This window comes from Tamandua tetradactyla, chromosome 2 (genome assembly GCF_023851605.1).
Source record: "Tamandua tetradactyla isolate mTamTet1 chromosome 2, mTamTet1.pri, whole genome shotgun sequence".
Lineage (NCBI taxonomy): Eukaryota > Metazoa > Chordata > Mammalia > Pilosa > Myrmecophagidae > Tamandua > Tamandua tetradactyla.
Window position 1 is genome coordinate 183,408,175 of NC_135328.1, and position 21,595 is coordinate 183,429,769.

The 21,595-nt window shown below is 47.4% G+C and overlaps 1 protein-coding gene across 6 annotated transcripts in view; it reads left to right on the plus strand.

Moving 5' to 3' along the window:
• HIVEP3 (HIVEP zinc finger 3) overlaps nt 1-21,595 on the plus strand; it is a 553,422-nt gene that overhangs the window by 489,941 nt on the left and 41,886 nt on the right. For all 6 annotated transcript variants that reach the window (XM_077150041.1, XM_077150042.1, XM_077150039.1 and 3 more), the window contains one exon: nt 2,615-2,760. In XM_077150041.1, the coding sequence (XP_077006156.1) occupies nt 2,615-2,760 (146 nt within the window). The remainder of the gene's footprint in view (nt 1-2,614; nt 2,761-21,595) is intronic.

A 21,595-nucleotide genomic window follows, 5' to 3' on the forward strand; every position in this document is an offset into this window, starting at 1 on the left:
ATTCCTAGACAATATTTTCACTTTTACCATGAAGATCTTGTCTGACTTGCTCTCCAGTATCTCTTATTGGCTATGGTTACTCCCAAGATGTTTTGTAGTTATAATCATACTTATAACTTCTTTGGCACCTACTGTGTGCAACTTTAATCTGCATGACCTCCTTGAAAGTTCGGGTGCAATATCACAGTTTCATGGGTGAGGAAATCAAGGTACAGATTGGTTAAGTAAATCGCTTGAGGCCACACAGGCAGTGGCAGAACTTGGATTCCAAACTAGTTCTCACCCCCAAGGTCCTTTTGAAGGATCTGGACTGCCTCTCTCTTCCAGTAACTGCAAACTGAATGGGATATTTAAGAAAAAGGAAGAGTTAATTCAGATTTGACGATCATTCCTTTGGAAATGCTGCTTTCCTAAAATGAGCCGAAACCTTCACATTTTTTCTTGGACCATTCTGTTTGATTCACGGGTGTGTTTCCTGCCAGAAGTGCACCAAGCTGGTATGTTAATATAACGGCATGGTTCACAGCTTGATACCTTTCTATAATCACATCTCTCTCTCTCTCTCTCTCTCTCTCTCTCCTCTGCTCACGTATTTCCAGTAATGGGGAGCTCACCCCCATCCCAATACAACCCAGTCTGTCTTTGGATTAGTGCTTTGAGGAAGTTCTTTGTTGTACGGAGCTGATATTTCTCATCCTGTAGCTACCACTCTGTTTTGAAGCTCTTCCTTACTATTTCCATGCAGATCTGGACCACCCTATCATGTCTGAGTTTGGTCACAAATATATTTTCCATGTACAAGCCATGGAGACACTCAAGCCTGTGTGAGAGTCCACTTTTCAACTACTCATATTCCCGATTTCTCCTTCCTTTTTTTCTCCTTGGGGATCACTTGACAACCACATAGCACTATTGCAAAGAGATTAAGAATGAAGACTTAGGTGCCAGGTTGCCCAGTTTTCAATCCCTTTACCCCACCTTCTAGCTGTATGACCTTGAGCCAGTTATGTCACCTCTCTGTGCCTTGGCTTCCTCATCTATAAAATTGGGATAATAACAATACTTATCTCATAGAACTATGGCAATAATTGAATAAGTTAAAATATGCAATATGTGCTTAGAACAGTGCTTAGCACATTGCACTTAGTAAATTTTCAGTGTTGGTCATTATAATTATTATTACTATTCTTAAAAGCCAGAGTGTGCCACTGGTCCCCCTGCTCAGTTCCAACACTCTGTTTCCTGGTCAAGTGACTGGTTGACACCAAAACCAGCCTCCTCTAGCTTGGTCCAGACCTCATAGCTGGTTGTAAGGGAGAAGTCATCCAGTCAGGCTTTGGGAAGCCCCTTGGCCATTCCATAGACAGCCCAGATCACAGGATCAGCCCAGATGGAAGCTGAAACAGTTGTCCTCTGGAAATACAAGGGTTTTGCTGAAAATCTGGCAAAGCAGCAGCCCAGCCCCTCGCTTTGTCTCCTCTGCCCATCCTTAATTCTGAAGAGATCACTGGAATCACTGAGTCACAGAATGCTGGCCTTGAAATCAATCTTACAGATGATCCAGTTACTCCCTCAGACCCTGAGGCCCAGGGAGGAGAATAATCCACACAGGGCAGCTTGTATGCAGTGACCTGCCTGGTGCTGGAACTCAAAGTGCCTGTTCACCAACTGGGTGCCTTTCTGCACAGTCGCACCCCATCCTTGAAGGGGCAGGTGCGGCAGCTGGGAGGGGACTGTGGTTCTTCGGTGGTGCAGCACCAGGAGATGTGGTTGCTTCTCCTGCAGGCTGGAAGCAATACAGTTTCTTGTGGCCTTAGTGGCAGTGGCAGGAAGTAGGATATAACTGTCACTCTTGGTACTGCTGGTTCCCGGCCCCCAGCACAGTATCTCTGCTCCCTCCACAAGGATGCACATACCTTTGCCACCATCAGGAGGGTCTAGAGGCCCCTTGTTCGGGTAGTGGAAGAGATCCAGGAGGCGCCCTGTCAAGGCCAGCATTCCCCATCGGGCCAGCTCTCACTTCTGAGGCCCATGGCTCTGTGCAGAGAATGGGTTCCTGTAGACAGATAGCCCAGAACCACGCACTCTCTCCTCACAGCCCCTCCGTGCTTGGTACTGGAAGGTTCCATCCGTCAGACCCTTAGCCTGGCTCCCCGGCTTTGGAACCAGCCTGGTACCAGGCCAGGGCCAGAGTCCTGGAAGCAGGAGACCTTGAGAGCCACTGGGCCTCAATCTTCTTATTTATAAAAGAGATTAACTGGACCGGTTAACCTCCAAAGGCAGAGTCTTCCGAGACAGGTCCTGTTTCGGGTGCTGGGGTGACCAAAGAGTCAGGGAAGGCCTGTCCCCAGGAGCCCCCAATGTCCTGTAAAAGACAAAGAGGGCGCGGTGAGGGAAGGTCAACTCGAAGGACCTAGTCAGAGGCCCCGACTAACCATGTGACCTTGAGTAAGGGCCTTGAGCCCGCTGGGGATCAGCTCCCCCATTTCGGTGAAGCGGGGTGTCCCTAAGCTGTGTGTGCGGGGCCACGGCACATGGAATCATCGGCATCGCGGTCGTGACTGAAAATGAAAATTTAACCAGCAATGATGTTGTCGTTCGTGCGGTGGGCCAGGTTCACCTCCCTTCGCTGGTTTCCCCGGAAGGCCAGAAAGATGTAGCTAGAGTGGAGAAGGAAGAAGAGAAGCGAGGGAAGCCGGAGGAGGACACTCCCGCCTCCAAGAGAGGGGAGCCGGCGAGGATCAAAATCTTCGAAGGAGGGTAAGAATCCGGTTTGGTTTTCGGTTTCTGCTTCCTATGAAATAAAAGGTCGCCCCCTGCCGGCTGGGAGCGGTACTGACTGTGCCCCGCAGGGCGCCCTGTGGTCCCAGCGATGCCCTGTAGCAGACGCCCCCTTCGTGCGACTTGCAGGCTGCCTGTGTGTGGGAATGCTGGGCTTCTCGTGGGGTAGGGGGCGCTGGGCGTCCACTAAGGATCCTGACTTACCCTCGTCCCTGTGTTGGGGTCGATGGTGAGGCCCCAGGTCCTGTCCAGGCTGCCGCTCACCTTGCCGTGTGTTTCCCCAGAGAGTGGCCTCTATGGTGCCCGGGAGGCCCCCTTAGCCTGCCTTTTCCTGGGCCTCTGTCCCCTGGTTTCCCGTGGTGGGGCCAGCAGCAGGGCTCACGGCACCCTGCACACGCCAGCAGTGGGAGCCGGCCCCCATTCCGATGGTAACGCCCACGGGCGGTTAGACGTTTGCAACGTCATCCCTGGTTATTCACCCACTGTTGGTGCTCGTCTTCGGGAACCTCATAAACTGAGCATCTCGGGGCTCACAAACTGGGGAAGTCTCTGGGCTCCAGAAGGGTGTCCTGTTTCAGACTTGCTTTGTGGAAGTTTTGTGCAAACTGTGTTCTATGTGGCCCTGTGTTTGCTCCCTGGGAGCCGGGGTGTCTGTCTCAGGGTCTTGTGTCTGTGTCCCTGGTGTGATCGGTGCAGCCCTCACCCCACGCAGCTCCGAGAGACGGTGACGTGGAGGGAAACCTCCCTCCTGAGAACACATCCCTTGCGAGCACTGGCCAGCTCTGCCGGCGACCAGAGCCTCCATTTCTCCAACACTGCAAATCCCTAGCCTGCAGGGTGAAAATGAGAGGTATGGGGGGAGCGGAGGCTGCCAAGCTCCCCCAGGCCACCCCTCTGCAGCCTCTGGTGACATGGACCAGCAGGGACTCTCAGGGGAGGGGCATTTGGAAACATGAGGAGTCAGTTGTCCCAGTAACCAGGAGGGAACACTTCCCCTTAAGGAAGAAGCATCCTACCCAAAATACCAGTAGCAGCTTGGTTAAGGCTTTTGAAAATGCTGATGCTTGTTCCATTTGGGACGAACCGTTTCCCTTCCTACTACTTGGTTAGAGCGCCCCCGTGTGTCCTTGTGTTCTCATGTCATTGGGCCCTTTCCGAGGCCACGCAAAGATTTCATCACAGCACTGGTGTTTCTGATCACAGCGAGTTTTCTTTTTCCCTCTTGCTTCAAGGACTGTCTTTGGCTCTGAGGGGCTGCAGAGTGTTTGCTGGTGTGCAAGGAGCCTGCCCCTTTGCAATATTCTGTATGTGTGTGAAGACAGGTTTGCTTCTACCCTAAGCTGGTTAGCGAGTCCTTAAGCAGCTAAACCCTCACATCAGTTAAAGCAAAAGTGCAGATGGCATTCCTGTGGACCTTAGCGTGGAGAGGGCCACTCCTTCCTCTCACCTCTCCCTCTTCAACCTTGGTTGCATTGGACCCATTAAACCCTTCCCCTGTCTCCTCTGTCTCTTCCACTGGTTTCCCGAGTGCTTTCTGCAACCCTTGTTCCCTTGGAATCCTGAGCCTCAGGAATGGCAGCTGGCAGGAACCTGCCCCATTCTGGTTCATAGCTCCAGCTTTCTCCTGGACATCTGTGCCAAGGTGGTCTGCCTTCCACGGAAAGGTGAAAGGAGGCCCTCCACCCCGCCCAACACAGGTCCTCTCCTCCATTCTCTTGGAACCTGGACCTTCCTCCTGGGCATCAGCCTCTACTCCTTCCCACCCCACCTCACCAGCTCATCCAGGCTGTCACTTTGTTTCAGAATCCCCTTCCCTTCTGAGGTCTGTCGTCCCTACTCTAAGCTCTCCCACTTACCTGTTTAACCTTAGGCAGTCATTCTTCCTTTATGACCCTAATGTCTTCATCTGTAAAATGGGGATTTATCAGAGGGTCCCGTAAAGGCTGTAGTTGATGTGCTGAACAAATGGAAATTGATGCATTTTATCACTATTATATCCATCTCTTTAATCTCCTTCCAGGATTTTCTCACTCTGTTCTGTTTGCTGCAAAAACAAGCAAAATCATCCTCACTCTTTCCAGTTGCGTCCAGTTTGATCGTTCAAGGGGGTCTCTGTAGTGTAGCCAGTCAGGTCCTTTTCTCCCCAGCCCTGATGTCTCACCTGGGTGCATACTCTGCCCCACCCTCCTCCCCATTTCTAGTGGCCCTTCTACATTCATGGTGCTCTGGGTGCTTGCGTCACCCCTGGGGTGTATGAAAATTCCAGCAGGTGTTTGGGGTAGTCCCATAACTGGGGGCACCCCTAGCATTTCATGGATGGAACCAAGGATGCCCATTTTCTATCCAACCACAGCTTGTCCCACTCCAAATGCCAATGGTGCCCCACCTGGAAACATTGACTGTATCCTCAGGCACCTCATCTGCAATCACCAAGGTTTTGCCTCAGACTCATTTTTCCTTCGTATTCTTCCTGTTTTAGACAGAATGAATGTTTATATTTCATGCCGGTACATGTTTAACAAGGGCCTGCTGTGGGGCCCAGTGCATCGGAGTCACTGAGGGATCCAGGCTGGCGGAGGCCAGGAGAGGAAGAAGGAAAAACAGTGACTTATGTACTGGCTCATAAAGCTTCCATCCAAAAGCTTCTGCTCACCTTTCATTGGCCAGAGCAAATCACACAGCCTCACCTAACTTTGAAGGAGTTGAGGAAGTGCAATGGCCCTACCTTGTGCCTGGGAGAACTGGAAATATTTGAGAGATAGCACCAACGACTACTTTATTAGTTTTATCATAACATCTGCAACTAATTTTTATTCAACAATGATTTGGGGGATGTTTCTGTGTTGGTACATATGGATCTATTTCATAATGTCAGTACACCTGGCAAAGAAGAGTAGATGCTGTATATAATTCCAACATCCTTGGGTTATTTTATCATTAAAGTTCTCCTTAATATTCTTCTTGACTCCAATCCAGCAACCAATCAATCAACCCATCAGGAAGGATTTATTTACTCAGTGTTTCATGGGTGCCCTGTGCCAGAAGATAGCAGCGGCCCAAAGGCTTAGGGACTGGTTCAGACAGCACAAAGCCTGGTGTGGACTGCTGGGCTGAGCAGCTCACAGTAGGGAGGGCTTCCTGGAGGGGATGGGATGCCATCCCTGGATGATGGCAACTCACATTCCAGGTTGGTTGGACTCATTTCTTCTTGCCTTGAGATTCCTCCCTTGCTGGTGTCATCCATCCCCCGGTTTCAAACCTCATCACTGTGCCCAAGGGCGCTATAGCTGGGTCTCCAGCACTCCGGACTCCAGAGCCTCACTTCTGATGCCTGCTGGGCATCTCTGCCCGGGAGACCTGCAACACCTCACAGTCGGCATGTGCTACTCAAGCCCTCCATTCCCCACCAACAACCCCTCCTTCCACATCCAGACCTCAGATAAAGCAGCCACTGCCCCTCAGATGTGGGTGTGATGGGGGATGCAGAGAGGGGGCAGCTCACAGTAGAGAGGGCTTCCTGGAGGGGATGGGATGCCATCCCTGGATGATGGCAACTCACATTCCAGGTTGGTTGGACTCATTTCTTCTTGCCTTGAGATTCCTCCCTTGCTGGTGTCATCCATCCCCCGGTTTCAAACCTCATCACTGTGCCCAAGGGCGCTATAGCTGGGTCTCCAGCACTCCGGACTCCAGAGCCTCACTTCTGATGCCTGCTGGGCATCTCTGCCCGGGAGACCTGCAACACCTCACAGTCGGCATGTGCTACTCAAGCCCTCCATTCCCCACCAACAACCCCTCCTTCCACATCCAGACCTCAGATAAAGCAGCCACTGCCCCTCAGATGTGGGTGTGATGGGGGATGCAGAGAGGGGGCAGCTCACAGTAGAGAGGGCTTCCTGGAGGGGATGGGATGCCATCCCTGGATGATGGCAACTCACATTCCAGGTTGGTTGGACTCATTTCTTCTTGCCTTGATCTTCCTCCCTTGCTGGTGTCATCCATCCCCCCGGTTTCAAAGCCCCGTCACACTCGAAGCCTTAGCTCCCCTGATCCCTCCCCCTTTCAATTAGCCCTAAATCCTGCTGTCCGCACAAAGTAAATGACTTGGGTGTTGACTTTTTTCACTCTCTTTGCCTCTGCTCTGGGCTTCCTCTCTCCAGGCCTCCAGTTTAGTCCCATTGTGTGTCTTCAAACATGGTTCTGCCTGTGTCACGCCTCTGCTCCAGAGTCTTCTGTGGCTGCCTTGCCTATAGGATCCCCTTTAAATTCAGCTTGGCGGTCCTGGCCCCACAGTCTGCCCAGTTCCCATTGTACTTCACCTTCTCCTGCCTGCTGGGCACAGCCCACTACCAAATCCTACCAGCTTCCAAAGGCTAGTGCTTGGCTGCCCTCCCCTAATGAACCTCCCAGATCCCTGCACACTCCGTAGTTCTCTGTGTTTCTTCTGGTGTTACACTGGTGCCAAAATTCATTCCTATTTCTCCACAAGTCCCCACCTGACTTAAGTCCTAGGGTGATGCGTTGCACACACTCTGCATCCATCCATATTGATCGCATCAATTTCCCAGCACACTGCCCCCTCTCTGCATTCCCCATCACACCCACATCTGAGTAAAACCTGCGTTTTCCTGGCAACCTTCTGGAAGTGCCCATCAGGGACATGTTGACGCTCTCACCCAGCACCACGTGCCTGCTTTTGTTAAAGAATGTTTTTACACGTACAACGTTATGTTGTTCTTTGAGGGTAATGGCTATATTGTCCTAACTCAAGTTCACTTGTTACAGGGAAAGCTGAGAACTCAGTGCCGTGGGCTGGTGTGGAAGTGGAAGAGAGTGGAATTGATAGGAACTCACCCAAGCCCAGTGGGGAGGAGGGTTCAGCGCTTTGGGTCTGAAGGGAGTGATAAGCTCAGGTGGCAAGATCCAGGGACACCAGACTCAGTTTGCATGGGGAGCTACTCAGAGAGGTGGCCAGGGGCAGGGGCCAAGGGGTGGCTGGGTTTGGAGGAGCAGCCCAACCTCAACTTAAAATTAGAGGACAAGGCAGTAAAATAGAAACCCAGCTGTTGGCTGGGCAGTGAGGGTGGTGTAGGATGACTGATGAGAATGGAGATGCCCAGGGCAGCCTTCCTAGCCTGTTAGACCTTTAGCTGGAGCCTACACCAGGCCCTGCCACCTGCAGGATTCTGCTGCTGAGCAGATGGAGGAATCATCTTTTTCATGTGTGTTGCTCTTGGACAGCATTGGGTCCCATCCCTTCTCACCTACCCTCCAGCCATTGCTTCTCTCCTGGACCATCCAAATTAGCTTTTCCAAATTAAGGGCTTCCCACCTTTGCAAAACACTCTTTGACCAAAGGGCCTATACCACCATGTTCTTGTAGTTTCCTGTCGAGAAAAACTCCATGAGAAGTTATCTGTACGCACTTACCTGCATGTCTTTCCTCCTATCCTCTCTCAGACCCGTTCTAGGCAGGCCTTTGGCCTCACCACACTCAGAAGCAGCTCTTAGCGTGGTCAACAGTGACCTCTGTCTTCCAAAATTCGGTGGTCACGTCTGTTCTTTCCTGAACTGTCAGTAGCATTTGACACAATCTCTCCCTCCTCCTTAGAACACGAGGTCCATCTCTCTTGACTCCTCCTTCCCTGGCTTTACCGTTTCATCATCTATGGTGATTCCCCATCTTCTCCCCCATCTCTAAACATTAAGGCTCCAGGGCTGAGTCCCTGGCCCTGCCCTGTTCTTGGTGTAAACTCATTCCCAAGATCCTATGTCACTGTGTGGCACCATCTATAGACTGATGACTCCCAGACTCATCTCCAGCTGGACTTCTGCCCTGACCTATATGTCAGGTACCCAGCTATCCACATGACAGTCCACTTGGGCATCCAGTGAATCCATCTTTTGTGCAAACACCACCGATACTGTAGAACTACCAGGACTCAAAGGATGTGTTTATACATTTGTTAAAGAAATTATTTGTAAGGTTTATTCATTCAGTGTGTTCTATTTTTTAACATTTGAGCTTTTCTATTTAAGGTATTTTCATTGCTAATAGTTGTGTTTATTTTTATTCAAGCCTAATAGTTCATGCAGTGAACTCAACCGTGTTATTTTATGGTGTGTCTATGTTTTGAAAACTTTGTGTATATGTGGGGGTGATATATTTTCATGAAAAAAAATGGTTTTTTTTTTAAATGTAGAGATTATGTTATTTTCTAGTAGTTTTTCGCACATCCATTTCTTCTTGGACTTTAAAGCCCAGAGGTGTAGTGTATGTTTTGGCCTGTATTTCTACTCTACCTCATCCCGACTCGCAAAAGTTTAAAGCTTGTGTTGCTTTCTGTCTTTAATGTAGTTATTGGAGAACAAACTAATTAAATTACTATTAAATAAGCAGTGGTAAGTTGGAGCCTTTTGGATAGGTATAAAGAATAAGCTCCTTAGATAAGCCAATCTAAACACCCGAACCAGAAGGATAGAAACTACTGAAAGTTTGGAAAGTAGAGGTAATGACACGCGTAGCACAGGCAACAAACCGCCCATCTCCACGCACTTGCTCAATGTCTCTTTGAAAGTCTTTTAAGTGGCCAAAGGTTTAAAAAGAGGTGGGGGAGAGGGCTCCTTTGAAGGAAGGAAGCAAAATTCAGTTAAGCAAGATGAACACTGTGCCAAGGCACCGACGTTTTTTTGCAGATACTCAGGCCCAGGACTTCATGTCTCACGTCCATTAGCACATCCCATCAACTCAACCCTGAGACCATATCCAGAATCTGCCCATTCTTCTCCCACCTTTAGGGCCAAGCCACTGCCATCTCTCATCTAGAATATCACATTGTCCCTCTACTCAATCCGCTGCTTCCACTCTTTCCCACTACAGTGCATTTTCAACCGAGCAGCCAGCATGACCCTGCTAAATGTCAGCAGACCACGTCCCTCCTCTGCTTGATGCCCCCCCATGGCTTGAATGGGACCTGCAAAGCCCTGGCTTTGGTTCGGCTCTTACCTGACTTTGTGCCCCACCCCCACCCCCTTGGCTCCCTGTGCTCCAGCCACAGTGGCCTCTTCATTGTTTCTTAAACGTGTTCCTGCCTCAGGACTTTGCACTTGCTGTGCCCTTTACCGGGAACACTCTTCCGGAGAGTACCATTGGCCCTTCGGTTCCCTCAGTCACCCTTTAACTGAAGCTTCCCAGACCACCCCGTACAACTCTTGAGGATTGAATTATGTACCCCAGAAAAATATCTTCTTAATCTTAATCCATTCCTGTGGGCATGAACCCATTTGTAAATGGGACCTTTGAAGACGCTGTGAGTTAAGGTGTGCTCAGGTTGAATGAGGATGAGCCTTAATCCAATATGGCTGAAGTCCTTATATGCAAAGGAAATTGGATACAGAGAGAGGAAGAAGCCACAGGGTATGGCCAGAAGCTGGAAATCAACAGAAACCAGAAGAGGAAGGAGAAGACCCTGACATGTGCATTGCCATGTGATGTGATAGCCAAGGAACCCAAGGATTTCCTACCAGCCAGAAGATACCAGCTCTCAGGAGTGAAAAAGCCTTTTCTAGCCTCTGAATCATGAGCCAATAAAGCCCTGTAATTAAGCCAACCCATTGTGTGGTATTTATTTTGTGGGCTAGAAACTAAGACAATGCATGGCATTTCACCCTCCTCTGGCGTTTTCTATCCCCTTTTCTCTGCCTTATTTTTCTCCACACATTTGCTAATTTATTTGTTTCTGTCTCCCCCACCCCAGAGTGTAAGCTCTATGAGAGGACAGGAATTGTGTTTTGTTCATTACTATGTTCCAGGTCTCTAGAATAATGCCTTGTACATAAACGATGCTTGAGAATGTTCATTAACTGAAGGAGTTGTCTTCCAACCCAGTCAGGATTGACCCAGACCTTGGGTGAGGGGGCAGGTTCATGGGCTTAGTGGTTCTTAGAAACTAGAGCAGAATTGAGACTCTAAGTCCCAGGAAAGGGCAAAAACACAGAGTTGGAATCACATGAGGCTGGGTAGAATCCATCGGCCTGAAGTCAGGCATGGGCTGGGAAAGTGAAGTCAGGTAGCCTCTGTTATGAGTGAGCTTCCGGGACCACTCATAATGGAGCCAAAGTCACTTGCCTGCTGACCGTTCTGCCCTGCAAGTGTTAAATGTAGAAAGTGAAATGTTGGATGTCAAAAAGAGCTGTCTCATAGGCTGCCAGCTTCCATGCTGGGGCCTGCTCTGAGCAGAGTTTTGCATTCTCTGGAGAGGATTGGTCCCAGGCTCCGAGCTCTGAATGGGCAGCCTGCCCTTCTCCCTGGGTAGGTTCAGGTTCAGGGCCCTGCCTTCTTCCTAGACCCAGTACCTTGATCTCTCTTTAATTCTTAGGCATCTCTTGCAGATATGCAGCTCTGAGCATGGCCCTGGTAGGGTAGGGAGTGAATTATCCAACCACCATGATGTGAACCCACTCCCGGGTTTCCTTCTCCTCTTTTTGCTGCCAAATACTATTGCTCCATCTTTAATGGGGTACATGATCTGGACTTCAGAAAGAAAGTTGTGGTGTTGTGAGGGGCGGGGGGGGAGGAAGGAATATTGGAGAGTCCAGGTGATATAACCAGTGGCTTAAATAAGGGAGATGGGAGTGAAAATGAGGAATGGAGCTTTAGGATTTCTGGTGAATTGGATGAGGATGGGGGAAAAAGAGAAAGTTGGAATCAAGAATGACTATCAAGTTCTTGGCTCGAGTGATAGACATTTAGATGACTGTACCATTTACTAAGATGGGGAGGAGAATTAGAAACAGATTTAGAAAACAACATCTGTGGGAGACATTAATTTTGATATGCCATCATTCATCCATGTGGAGATATTCAGGGAGGCAATTGGATATATGAGCTTGGCACTTAGAGGACTGGCCTAAGCTGGAAATACACATCTGGGAGTTGTCAGTTTCTAGATGTTATTGAGGGCTATAGGACTAGAGGGGGTCACCCACTGGAGAGATGAGAGAAAAGAAAAGGATGTCCAGGACTGAGCCCTGGGATGCAACAAGATTTAAGGGAAAGGTAGAGACAAAACTGCAAAAGTTTGAAAAGGAATATCCAGGGGAATAGGAGGACACTGAGCAAAGTGTGGAGTCCTAGAAGCGAAGAGCAGAGAGTATTCAAGAAGGAAGAAGCAGTCAGCTATGCTGAATGCTGCTCAGAGGTCCAGGAAGGCAAGGACAGGCAAGAGTCCATTGAATAAGGCCATGTGGAGGTCATCTTGATGGGAGCTGTTTCAAGGGAGAGGAAGAGATGGAATCCAGATGGCATGGGTTGAAATATAGAGTGGAAACAGCATATGTAAACCTTGATCCTAGGAGTCTGGCTATGGAGGAGGGTTCCAAGAAGATGAACTCTAGGATAGGTAGAGTTCACCTCTGCTCCGAGGAACAGCTAGAGAAGTGACAGAAAAAAACGCCCAGGAGAGCGATTCCTAGGTGTAAGTGACCTGGGAAGGTCTTCTACCCCGTGTAGAGAGGACCTGGTTGAAAAAGCAGAAGAAATGAAATGCAGAAACTGGAGACCGTCCAACTAGTGCAGACAGCCTAATGCACCCCTTTCCAAACGGAGGCCCAGAGCCCTCAGGAGTGCACAGATGGGGCGGAAGAGACAAGGAAGTTAAGCCAAGCTACATTCCTTGAAAGTGCTATCCTCATGTGCTCTGCCCCCAGTGACCTGCAACTCCCTCTTATACCCCACACATCTAAACCCCGTCAACTGCCCTCCCATCACGTTCCAGGCCTCGTGCATATGCACAGGTCTGTCCCAGCCCCATCCACCTCTCCCGTGCAAGTGCACAGTCTTGCCCTGCCTCTCCTGAGACCCACGTATCTGTCCAGCCCCTCAACTCCCACCTCCCCCTCCCTGCCCCCTGCAGGCAGTCACTTGTGCATCTGGGCTGTAGGCACTCACCTTCATACCTGGGCCACACCTGCACCCAGGCCAATACAGTCACTCAAACCCATCTGGTGCCCCCATGAGCTCTGCACACATGTACATCAGCATCTGGCTCCCCAAACGCATGCACGCGCACACACCCAGTCACCCCACACTCCCTCAGCTCTGGGCAAGTGCTGACCTGCGCATCCAGACCACACCCACACCTAGCCCCTGAAGGCACAGTTCCACCCTGCTTCCTCTGACCCACATGCTGGCACAGCCACATCCTCGCTGCTGGGCATCCATGTATCCATGCACTGACCTCTTGACCCATGCACCCCACTCGCCCTTCTCTGCACATGTGCACTCTCTTGGCCCACCTCACAACACAAGTGCCCTTCTCCCACAACTGGTAGGTGCTCATCTGTGCCACATAATCTCTGCCCTGCACAAGCATGTACCCCACCCCACCCCTGCCCCTGTGGACCCGTGCCAGGGCACCACCCATCCATTATCACCCACAATGACACACATCCCACAACCTCCGAAACTTGTGCCCCACCCCTACACACTCACGCACCTGCATCCTGGCCCCCCTGGACACCTCCCCCTGTGCAAGAACACACCTGTGTCCTGCCCTCCCTGTGCTCCAACTTCTGTGCCCTGACACCCACGACTCACATGCACCATGCACCCACCCACATCCTGCCCATGTACCAGCCCCAGCATATCCGCTCAGCACCCCCCCATCCCTTCCCACCACACCATACCTCTGTGTCCCCCATGCCACACCCTGCTCCTGAGCTTCAAGGCTTGACTAAGCTGTACCTCATTTCCATGGCCCCCACATCACACCTCCACAACCCCACGACCTGCACCCCACACTCACAAGCACCAGCACAGCATCCCTGACCTGTGCCTATACCTGCACCGCAACCCGTCACCACATTGTTGTGCCCTCCCCACACCCCGCATCCTGCTCCACACCCACCCCGCAAATACAAAGCTTAAGACTACTGAAGAAAATCAACTTCCAAAATAGCCATATGAAGATATTTACATGTGGCAAAGACAGCAGAAGATCACTAACCATATGAAGATACAGACAGATATAGCCCAGTCTAATGACCAAATTAAAACACTGGAAGAGTCACAGAATTTGAAACAATTAATCGAAGATGTTCGTATAACTCTATTAATAAAATCAGTAGGACGGCTAATGGCATAAAGGAGATCAAGAAGACACTAGGAGAGGATAAAGAGGAATTTGAAAGAATAAATGGAAAAATAGCAGATATCACAGAGATTAAAGGTGCTGTAGACAAAATAAAAGATATACTACAAGGTGGGCCACAGTGGCTTAGCAGGCAGAGTTCTTGCCTGCCATGCTGGAGACTCGGGTTTGATTCCTGGTGTCTGCCCATACAAAGAAAAAAAAAGGGGATATACTACAGACACACAGAAGATTTGAAGAGGCAGAAGAAAGAATATATGAACTAAAGGACAGGATTTTGAACACACAAAGGCAAATGACAAAAAAGATGGAAAATTTTGAATTGGATCTCAGGGAAATGATAGACAAAACAAAGTGTGCAAATATAAGAATTATTGGTGTCCCAGAAGGAGAAGAGAAGAGTACAGGGCTAGGGAGAGTAGTGGAGAAGATAATGAGGAAAACTTCCCAACCTTTGTAAAAGACATAACTATGCAAATCAAAGAAACCCATTGAACTCCAAATAGAATAAATCCAAATAGGCCTACCCCAAGACACATACTAATCAACCTGTCAAATGTTGATGAGAAGCAGAAAATCCTGGAAGCAGCAAGAGAAAAACAATCTACTACATACAAGAGAAACCACACAAGACTAAGTTCAGACTGCTCAACTGGCACTATGGAGGCAAGAAGGCAGTGGTATGATATACTTAAATCCTGAAAGAGAAAGACTTCCAGACAAGAATCCTGTACCCAGTCAAATTGTCCTTCAAAACTGAGGAAGAGATTAAAATTTTCACTGACAAACAAATCCTGAAAGAATTTGTCATTAAGAGACAAGAAATACTAAATGGAGTTCTGCCAGCTGAAAGAAATAAAAAGACAAAAGAAGAAGGTCTGGAGGAGGGCACAGAATTGAAGAGTACCAGTAAGGGTAACTTAAAGGATAAAAAGAGAAAGAGGGAAAAGAATATACAAATGTGACAAATAAAATCCAAACGATAAGATGGTGGATTCAAGAAACACCTTTACAGTAATAGCTTTGAATGTTAAGGAACTAAACTTACCAGTTAAAATGGACAGTTTGGCAGAATGGGCTAAGAAATAGAATCCAGCTATATGCTGCTTATGAGAGACCATCTTAGATACAAGGATACAAATAAATTAAAAGTGAAAGGATGCAAAAAGATGTTCCATGCAAGGTGTAACCAAAAGAAAGCAGGAGTAGCTACACTAATATCTGACAAAATAGATTTTAAATGTAAAGACATCATAAGAGACAAAGAGGGACACTATATATTAGTAAAAAGGAACAGTTAACCAAGAAGAAATGACAGTCATAAATATTTATGCTCCCAATAAAGGAGCTCCAAAGTACGTGAGACAGACACTGGCAAAACTGAAGGGAGCGATACATGTTTCAACAATAATAGTAGGCAACTTCAATACACCACTTTCCTCTATAGATAGAACAACCAAACAGAGGATCAAGAAGGAAATAGAGAACTTAAACAATCTGATAAATGAATTAGACTTAGTAGACATATATAGGCTGTTTCACCCCAAAACACCAGGATATACATTCTTCTCTAGTGCTCATGGAACATTCTCCAGGATAGATCATATGCTGGGGCACAAAACAGGTCTTTATAAATTTTAAAATGTTGAAATTATTCAAAGCAGTTTCTCTCATCACGGTGGAATGAAGCTAGAAATCCATAACCACCAAAGAATGAGAACTTTCATAAACATATGGACATTAAATAGCATGCTCTTAAACAATGGGTGAATCAAAAAAGAAATTGCTGGAGAAGTCAGTAGCTATCTGGAGATGAATGAAACTGAAAATACAACATATCAGAACTTATGGGATGCAGCAATGGCTGTGCTGAGAGGTAAATTATTGCCCTAAATGCCTATATTAAAAGAGAAGAAAGAGCAAAAATCGAGGACTTAACTGCTCACTTGGAGGAACTTGAGAAAGAGAACAAACTAACCCCAACAGAAGAAGAAATAACAAAATTGAAGTAGTGTAAAATGAATGGAAGCACAAAAGTACAATAGAAAGAATCAATAAAACCAAAAATTCGTACTTTGAGAAAATCAATAAAATCGATGAGCCACTGGCAAGGCTGACAAAGAAAAAAAAAAAGAGAGAGGATGCAAATAAACAAAATCAGAAATAAGAGGGGGGTCATTCCACAGACCCTGAAGAAATTTTTAAAAAATCATAAGGAGATACTGTAAACAACTATACACCAGCAAACTAGACAACTTGGATGAAATGGACAAGCTACACTGACTCAAGAAGAAACAGATTTCAACAAACCAATCAAGTAAAGACATTCAATCAGTCATCAAAAATCTTTGTACAAAGAAAAGCCCAGGGCCAGATGACTTCACAGGGGAATTTTATCAAACATTCCACAAAGAACTAACACCAGTACTGCTCAAACTTTTTGAAAATATTGAAGAAAAAGGAACACTACCTAACTCATTTTATGAAGCTAATATCATTTTAATACCAAAACCAGGTAAAGATGCTAAAAAAAGGAAAACTGCAGACTAATCTCCCTAATGAACATAGATGCAAAAATTCTAAACAAAATATTAGCAAATCAAATCCAACAGCACATTAAAAGAATTATACATCACGACCAAGTGGAGTTTATACCCGGAATGCAAGGATGGTTCAACACAAGAAAATTAATTAATGTAGTACAACACATTAACAAATTGAAAGGGAAGTATCATGTGACCATCATGATTGATGCTTTTCCAGTGTCTGGAGGATGCTGGGCCCGGAGCCCTCAGGACCAGCAGGGAAGACCTAATTGCATCTTATTAAAATTTAAAGGAGAATCCATTTGTCATCGTGGTCACTGCCTTTGCTTTCTGATTAGGGGTGTAGGGCAACACCCAGGGCTCTGCCTTGAGGGAGAAAGTCGGGAGAGTGGTGTCTTCACCCCTAGCACACAGTGGGCCCCTGAAAGTTTCAACCTTGCTAGGGTGCAGTGACCTCTGGGTCGGAACAGCATCTCCCTGTGTCCGACCTCTGCTCTCGTCCTGGAAAATCAGACCAGGTACCCTGGAGGAAACTGGCTTCTCCCTGCCTCCCTCCAGTGGGAGCAGCAACCTCTTCGAGCGTTGTTTCCATGTGTGCTTTCTCTCTCTCTTTCCTTCAGCTTGTATTTTTATCAGAGTTGCACAGGCGTGGTGTTTACAGTGTCAGATATTTCCACCAGTTTTGTTGCGGAAAACAGCAGTACTCACTCTTCCTCTTTTCCCCAGAAGCAATAACTCATCTCTTCTAACTGATCATCTTGATATTTACCTCCATATCTCTAAGTAACATATTTGGGTTGCTTCTACTTGATTTCTCAGCTTTAAGCATTATCTGTTGACTCACAGGTCTTTTCACCTTGCACTTCACCCACCCTTTCCCTTCTCTTCGGAGTTGTGTCCTACATAAGTCACAGCTGAGTCACATGATAACTGTGCTGTTTTCGATTTCCTGGGTGGCTCAAGCAAACACCATGAAATGGTTCAGATTAAACAGAGTGTTATTCACTCACAGTTTGAGGCTGGGAAAACTTTCATCCGTGTGTTCGTTCTGGTCTCTTTTCTCAGGTGTCCGATACGCTTTGGTGTTTTCTTCTGTTTCAGGGTGGAAACCTCAACATGATTGGAAGCTCAGGGGGAAAGCGTGAGCCTTGTGGGCAGTAAAGAGAGTCTCTTTCACTGACCGTCTGGCCTTTTCACTGAAGACCTTCAATGGCAGCATCTTTCAGTTTTTCTTCTTGAGCAGAATCCCCTGATGACTCTTCCAGTCTCCTGGAATATGGGCTCACTCCTTCTATTCTGAGAGCCAAGTAGAGGGAAAAGGCGGGAGAGGGACAGTCTTGGCAGCCAGTGTCCGTGCATTCGTTCACTTCATCCCCCTCGTTTCTTTATGGTACTGCTGCCTTGCCTTTAGCTTGCCTGGTGGACTCTCTCACGGGCCCTCTGTGTCACTGTTCACCGAGATGAACCTCCAGGCTTTTGCTGGCATGAGGAAGGGATCTTCTCGACTGCAGGAGTTTAGGAGGGGATAAGCATCTGATAGTTTCTAACAAGAATTTCAGCCAATCATCCTCATTTTGGTTCTTTCCCATTCCCACCTCCAGGTTCTTTGAGGGATCTTGGATTATAAAACATGTTGGTTCTCAGTCTTTCCCACTGCTGACTTAATAAGATTCAAGTTTCTTGGGTCTACAGAGTCTTTTCTACCCATCCCTCTCTTTCCAGCTTGCAATTTTTTTTCTTTTTGCATGGACAGGCACCAGGATTCAAACCCAGGTCTCTGACATGTCCGGAGAGAATTCTGCCTCCAGCTTACAAAATTTTATTGTCAGTTTTCTCTCCCATTCTCCTCTTCTTTGTGTGTTTATAATGCACGACAACTAATAGAAAAAAAGAAAGAAAGAATGTTTTCCCCGCCCTGTTTAATAAAAGAGGTTTAGGAAGGTGGTTTCCAAATATTTCTTTGAAATGGAACTCATTCTTCCAAAGGCTTCTTCAAGGAAGGCCGTTCTCTCAGCCTCACTTCTAGGCTATCAGAGGCCCCCACAGACCCCTCACTCAGCCTACCTCATGGGCCCTTCAGGTATCTGTAGCAGCACCCTGAACCCCTGGACTCAGAGGAGCACATGGGAAAGTACCAGTGCTCTAGAAATTCTAGAAATAGAAAGCCTTTGGCTTTGGACCGAAAGTCAGATTCTAGCCCAGCCTCTAACATTTACTTGGCAAGTCCCTTTACTTTCTGAACCTCAGCTTCTTCCTGTGAAATAGGGATAATATTATCTATTTTATAGGCTCCTCGTGGAAAAAAAAATAGTAAGATAATATGGCCTAAAGGAAGTACTCAACAAGAGTGACATTTATTTCCCTGCTTCCTTCCTCCTTATTTCCATCTTCCTTTCTTCCTTCTCTTCCCTCTGCCAGGAGGATTCTGATTTTCTCCGGGCTGAGACGGTCTCTCTGCCCAGGCAGTAGAGAGCTGCTGAAGACTGTAAATTGGGGCTGACTTCACTGGCTGTGTGTAGACAACACATCAGAGCTCCAATTCTGTAGCTGAGTTGACCCATGAACAGTAAAAAAGAAAACAAAAAAGAAAAATGACATATGAATTTTTGGACAGATCAAGTGTCTGACAACGGATTTGAATATAGCTCCATCTGAATTTTATTAGCTGAAAATTACAGGAAACTTTTACCTTTCCCATCTTTGGGCATCGTTTGAAATGAGGTCTCTTGCAAAGAGGACGGTAATGTGGTGTAAGCCTTGGAACTGGGGGCTTTGGGCAAATCATTTTCCATTTCCGGGATTCAGTTTCCTCGTTTGTAATTAGAGGATGTGAATAAGGGACTTGGGCTTTGGAATGAGGGAACTGAGGGTTAAGTCCTGTTCTTGCCATTACTAGAACTATGACCTTAAGCAGTTAGTTCACTCTTTGTTTCTCATCCCAAAAATGAACAATCACCATGTGGTTTGGATGAAACCATTTCTATCATGCTGTATTATGGTTCTCTAGGGAAACAGAACCAACAGAAGATATCTAGTAAATATGAGATTTTATAAAGGTGTCTCATGCAATTGTGGGGATGCACAAGTCTAAATTCCACAGGGCAGGCCACAAGCTCACACCTGCAATGAAGGTTTTAATGAATCCCCCAGGAGAAGCTTCCTGGCTAAAACAAAGAGAGCAATTCTCTCTTCTGACTGTTCCTTTAAAGCCTTCAGCTGATTCAATTAGATTAGATGTCGCTAATTGCAGAAGACACTCCTGTTGGCCAACTGCAGTTATAATCAGCCATGGTTGCCATCAACCAGCCTTCTGGTTTATTAAGCAGCCACAAAATGTCCTCGCATTAATGGTTACGCCAGTGTTTGCTTGACCAGACAACTGGGCACTACGACCTGGCCAAGTTGACACATGAACCCAAACACATGGGCTGTGCTGGGTGCACTCTTTCCAGTTTTATCAGCCTATGAACTCTTTCAGCTCTGGAACAGCAGAGCTCTGCCCCAAATACTGAAAGAAGATGTTGCTAAGAGAGTCTGCAGAAGAAAGGACCGGGCAGGAGGAGGCATGTAGGATGTTTCAAGCTCTTGTCCCCTCGGGGGAGAAGCTGGCCTCTTCTAGAGTTCAAATACCCTGGTCCGAGCTGATCTGTAGGGTGCCACTGCTTGGGCAGGAGCCTGTGGCGATTCGTCCTTGGTATTTCTTTTTGGAGCCCAGAGTTGGGTATTGACTTGCCTGAACAAACACAGGTGAGAAGAGGAAGAGGAGGAGGAGGGCAAGGGGAGGAATGTGTTTTAATTTCCTGGTTGCTAAAGCAAATGCATGCAATGGTTCAGCTTAAACAATTGGAATTTATTTGATGATGGTTTTGAGGCTAAAAGAAAGTCCAAATCAAGGTATCTTTAAGGCGAGCCTTTCTTCCCAAAGATCATGTCATTCTGAGGCTGGCTGCCAGCAATCTTTGGTCCTTAGCTCGTCACATCGTGCTGTCTCCTGGTCTCTCCTTTCATTTCCAGCTTCTGTTGTTAGTTTCCGGTTTCTCCCTCTGTGGCCTTCTTTCTATCTGTCTGGATTTCATTCTGCTTATAAAGGACTTTAGCAATAGAATTAAGACCCATCCTGATTGAGGTGGGCCATACCTTAACTGAAGGCACCTCATCAAAAGGTCCTACAGACAATGCATTCCCACCCAATGGATTAAGTTTAAGAACATATTTTCTGGGGTATATACAGTGCCAAGCCAACGCAGGATGCCAGGTCTCCAAAGCATCTGCTGGCCCCAGAGACCTAGAAAAGTGAGGAGAAAGTTACTTTCTATCCATGGTGTGGAGTCTCTTGTAGGAAGGGCCCCCCAGCTGTGGTCCGTGGTGAACGGAGAACCCCACAAGCATCAATGGCCCTCTACAATCCACAGAGTGAAGGCTCATGCGTGGAAGGCTCTGACCCCCTCCAGGAGCCTCACCTCCTGCTCAACCCCACAAATGCTCGAAACTCTGGCCGTACCCTGCTGCCCTGCAAAAACCCATCTCTGTGCCTTCAGTCCTGCTAACTGATCCTTCTGGGCTGCTTCTTCCACTCTGGAGGTAGAGGGGGCCCCCCAGGATTGTCACAAACGTTAAGTAAAAATCATATGTAAGAAACATTTGCTCAAATCCTGACACCTCCATCCCCGGCCCTGTTGCCAATCAGAGTGAATCAGAGGTGCCCCTTGTCCCTGCCCTCTGAACACAGCGTGGCTCTCAGTTTAGCAGCGGACCAAGGTGATAAGGGCATAACTTTGGCATGAGCCAGGCCTGGCATCAAATCCTAGCTCTGCCACCAATTAGAAAGTCGCTTAACTTCTCTATGTGTCAGTCTTCTCTTCTGGAAAATGAGAATAAGAATAGCACCTGTTACTCAAAGTTATTGAGGATGAAATGAAACAATATTTGTAAGTTGATGTCTTATTCTGCCATGAATTATCAGTATTTATGTATATGATTGCCTCTTCAAGTAAATGGTAAATTCCTTGGATCCTCCTAGCCCCCCATACTTCTACAAGCACTTTGTAGTAGAGTGTAAGGGTTTAAGCTCTGAAGCAGACTGCCTGCATTTATTGAATCCTTTATCTATCAGAGCAG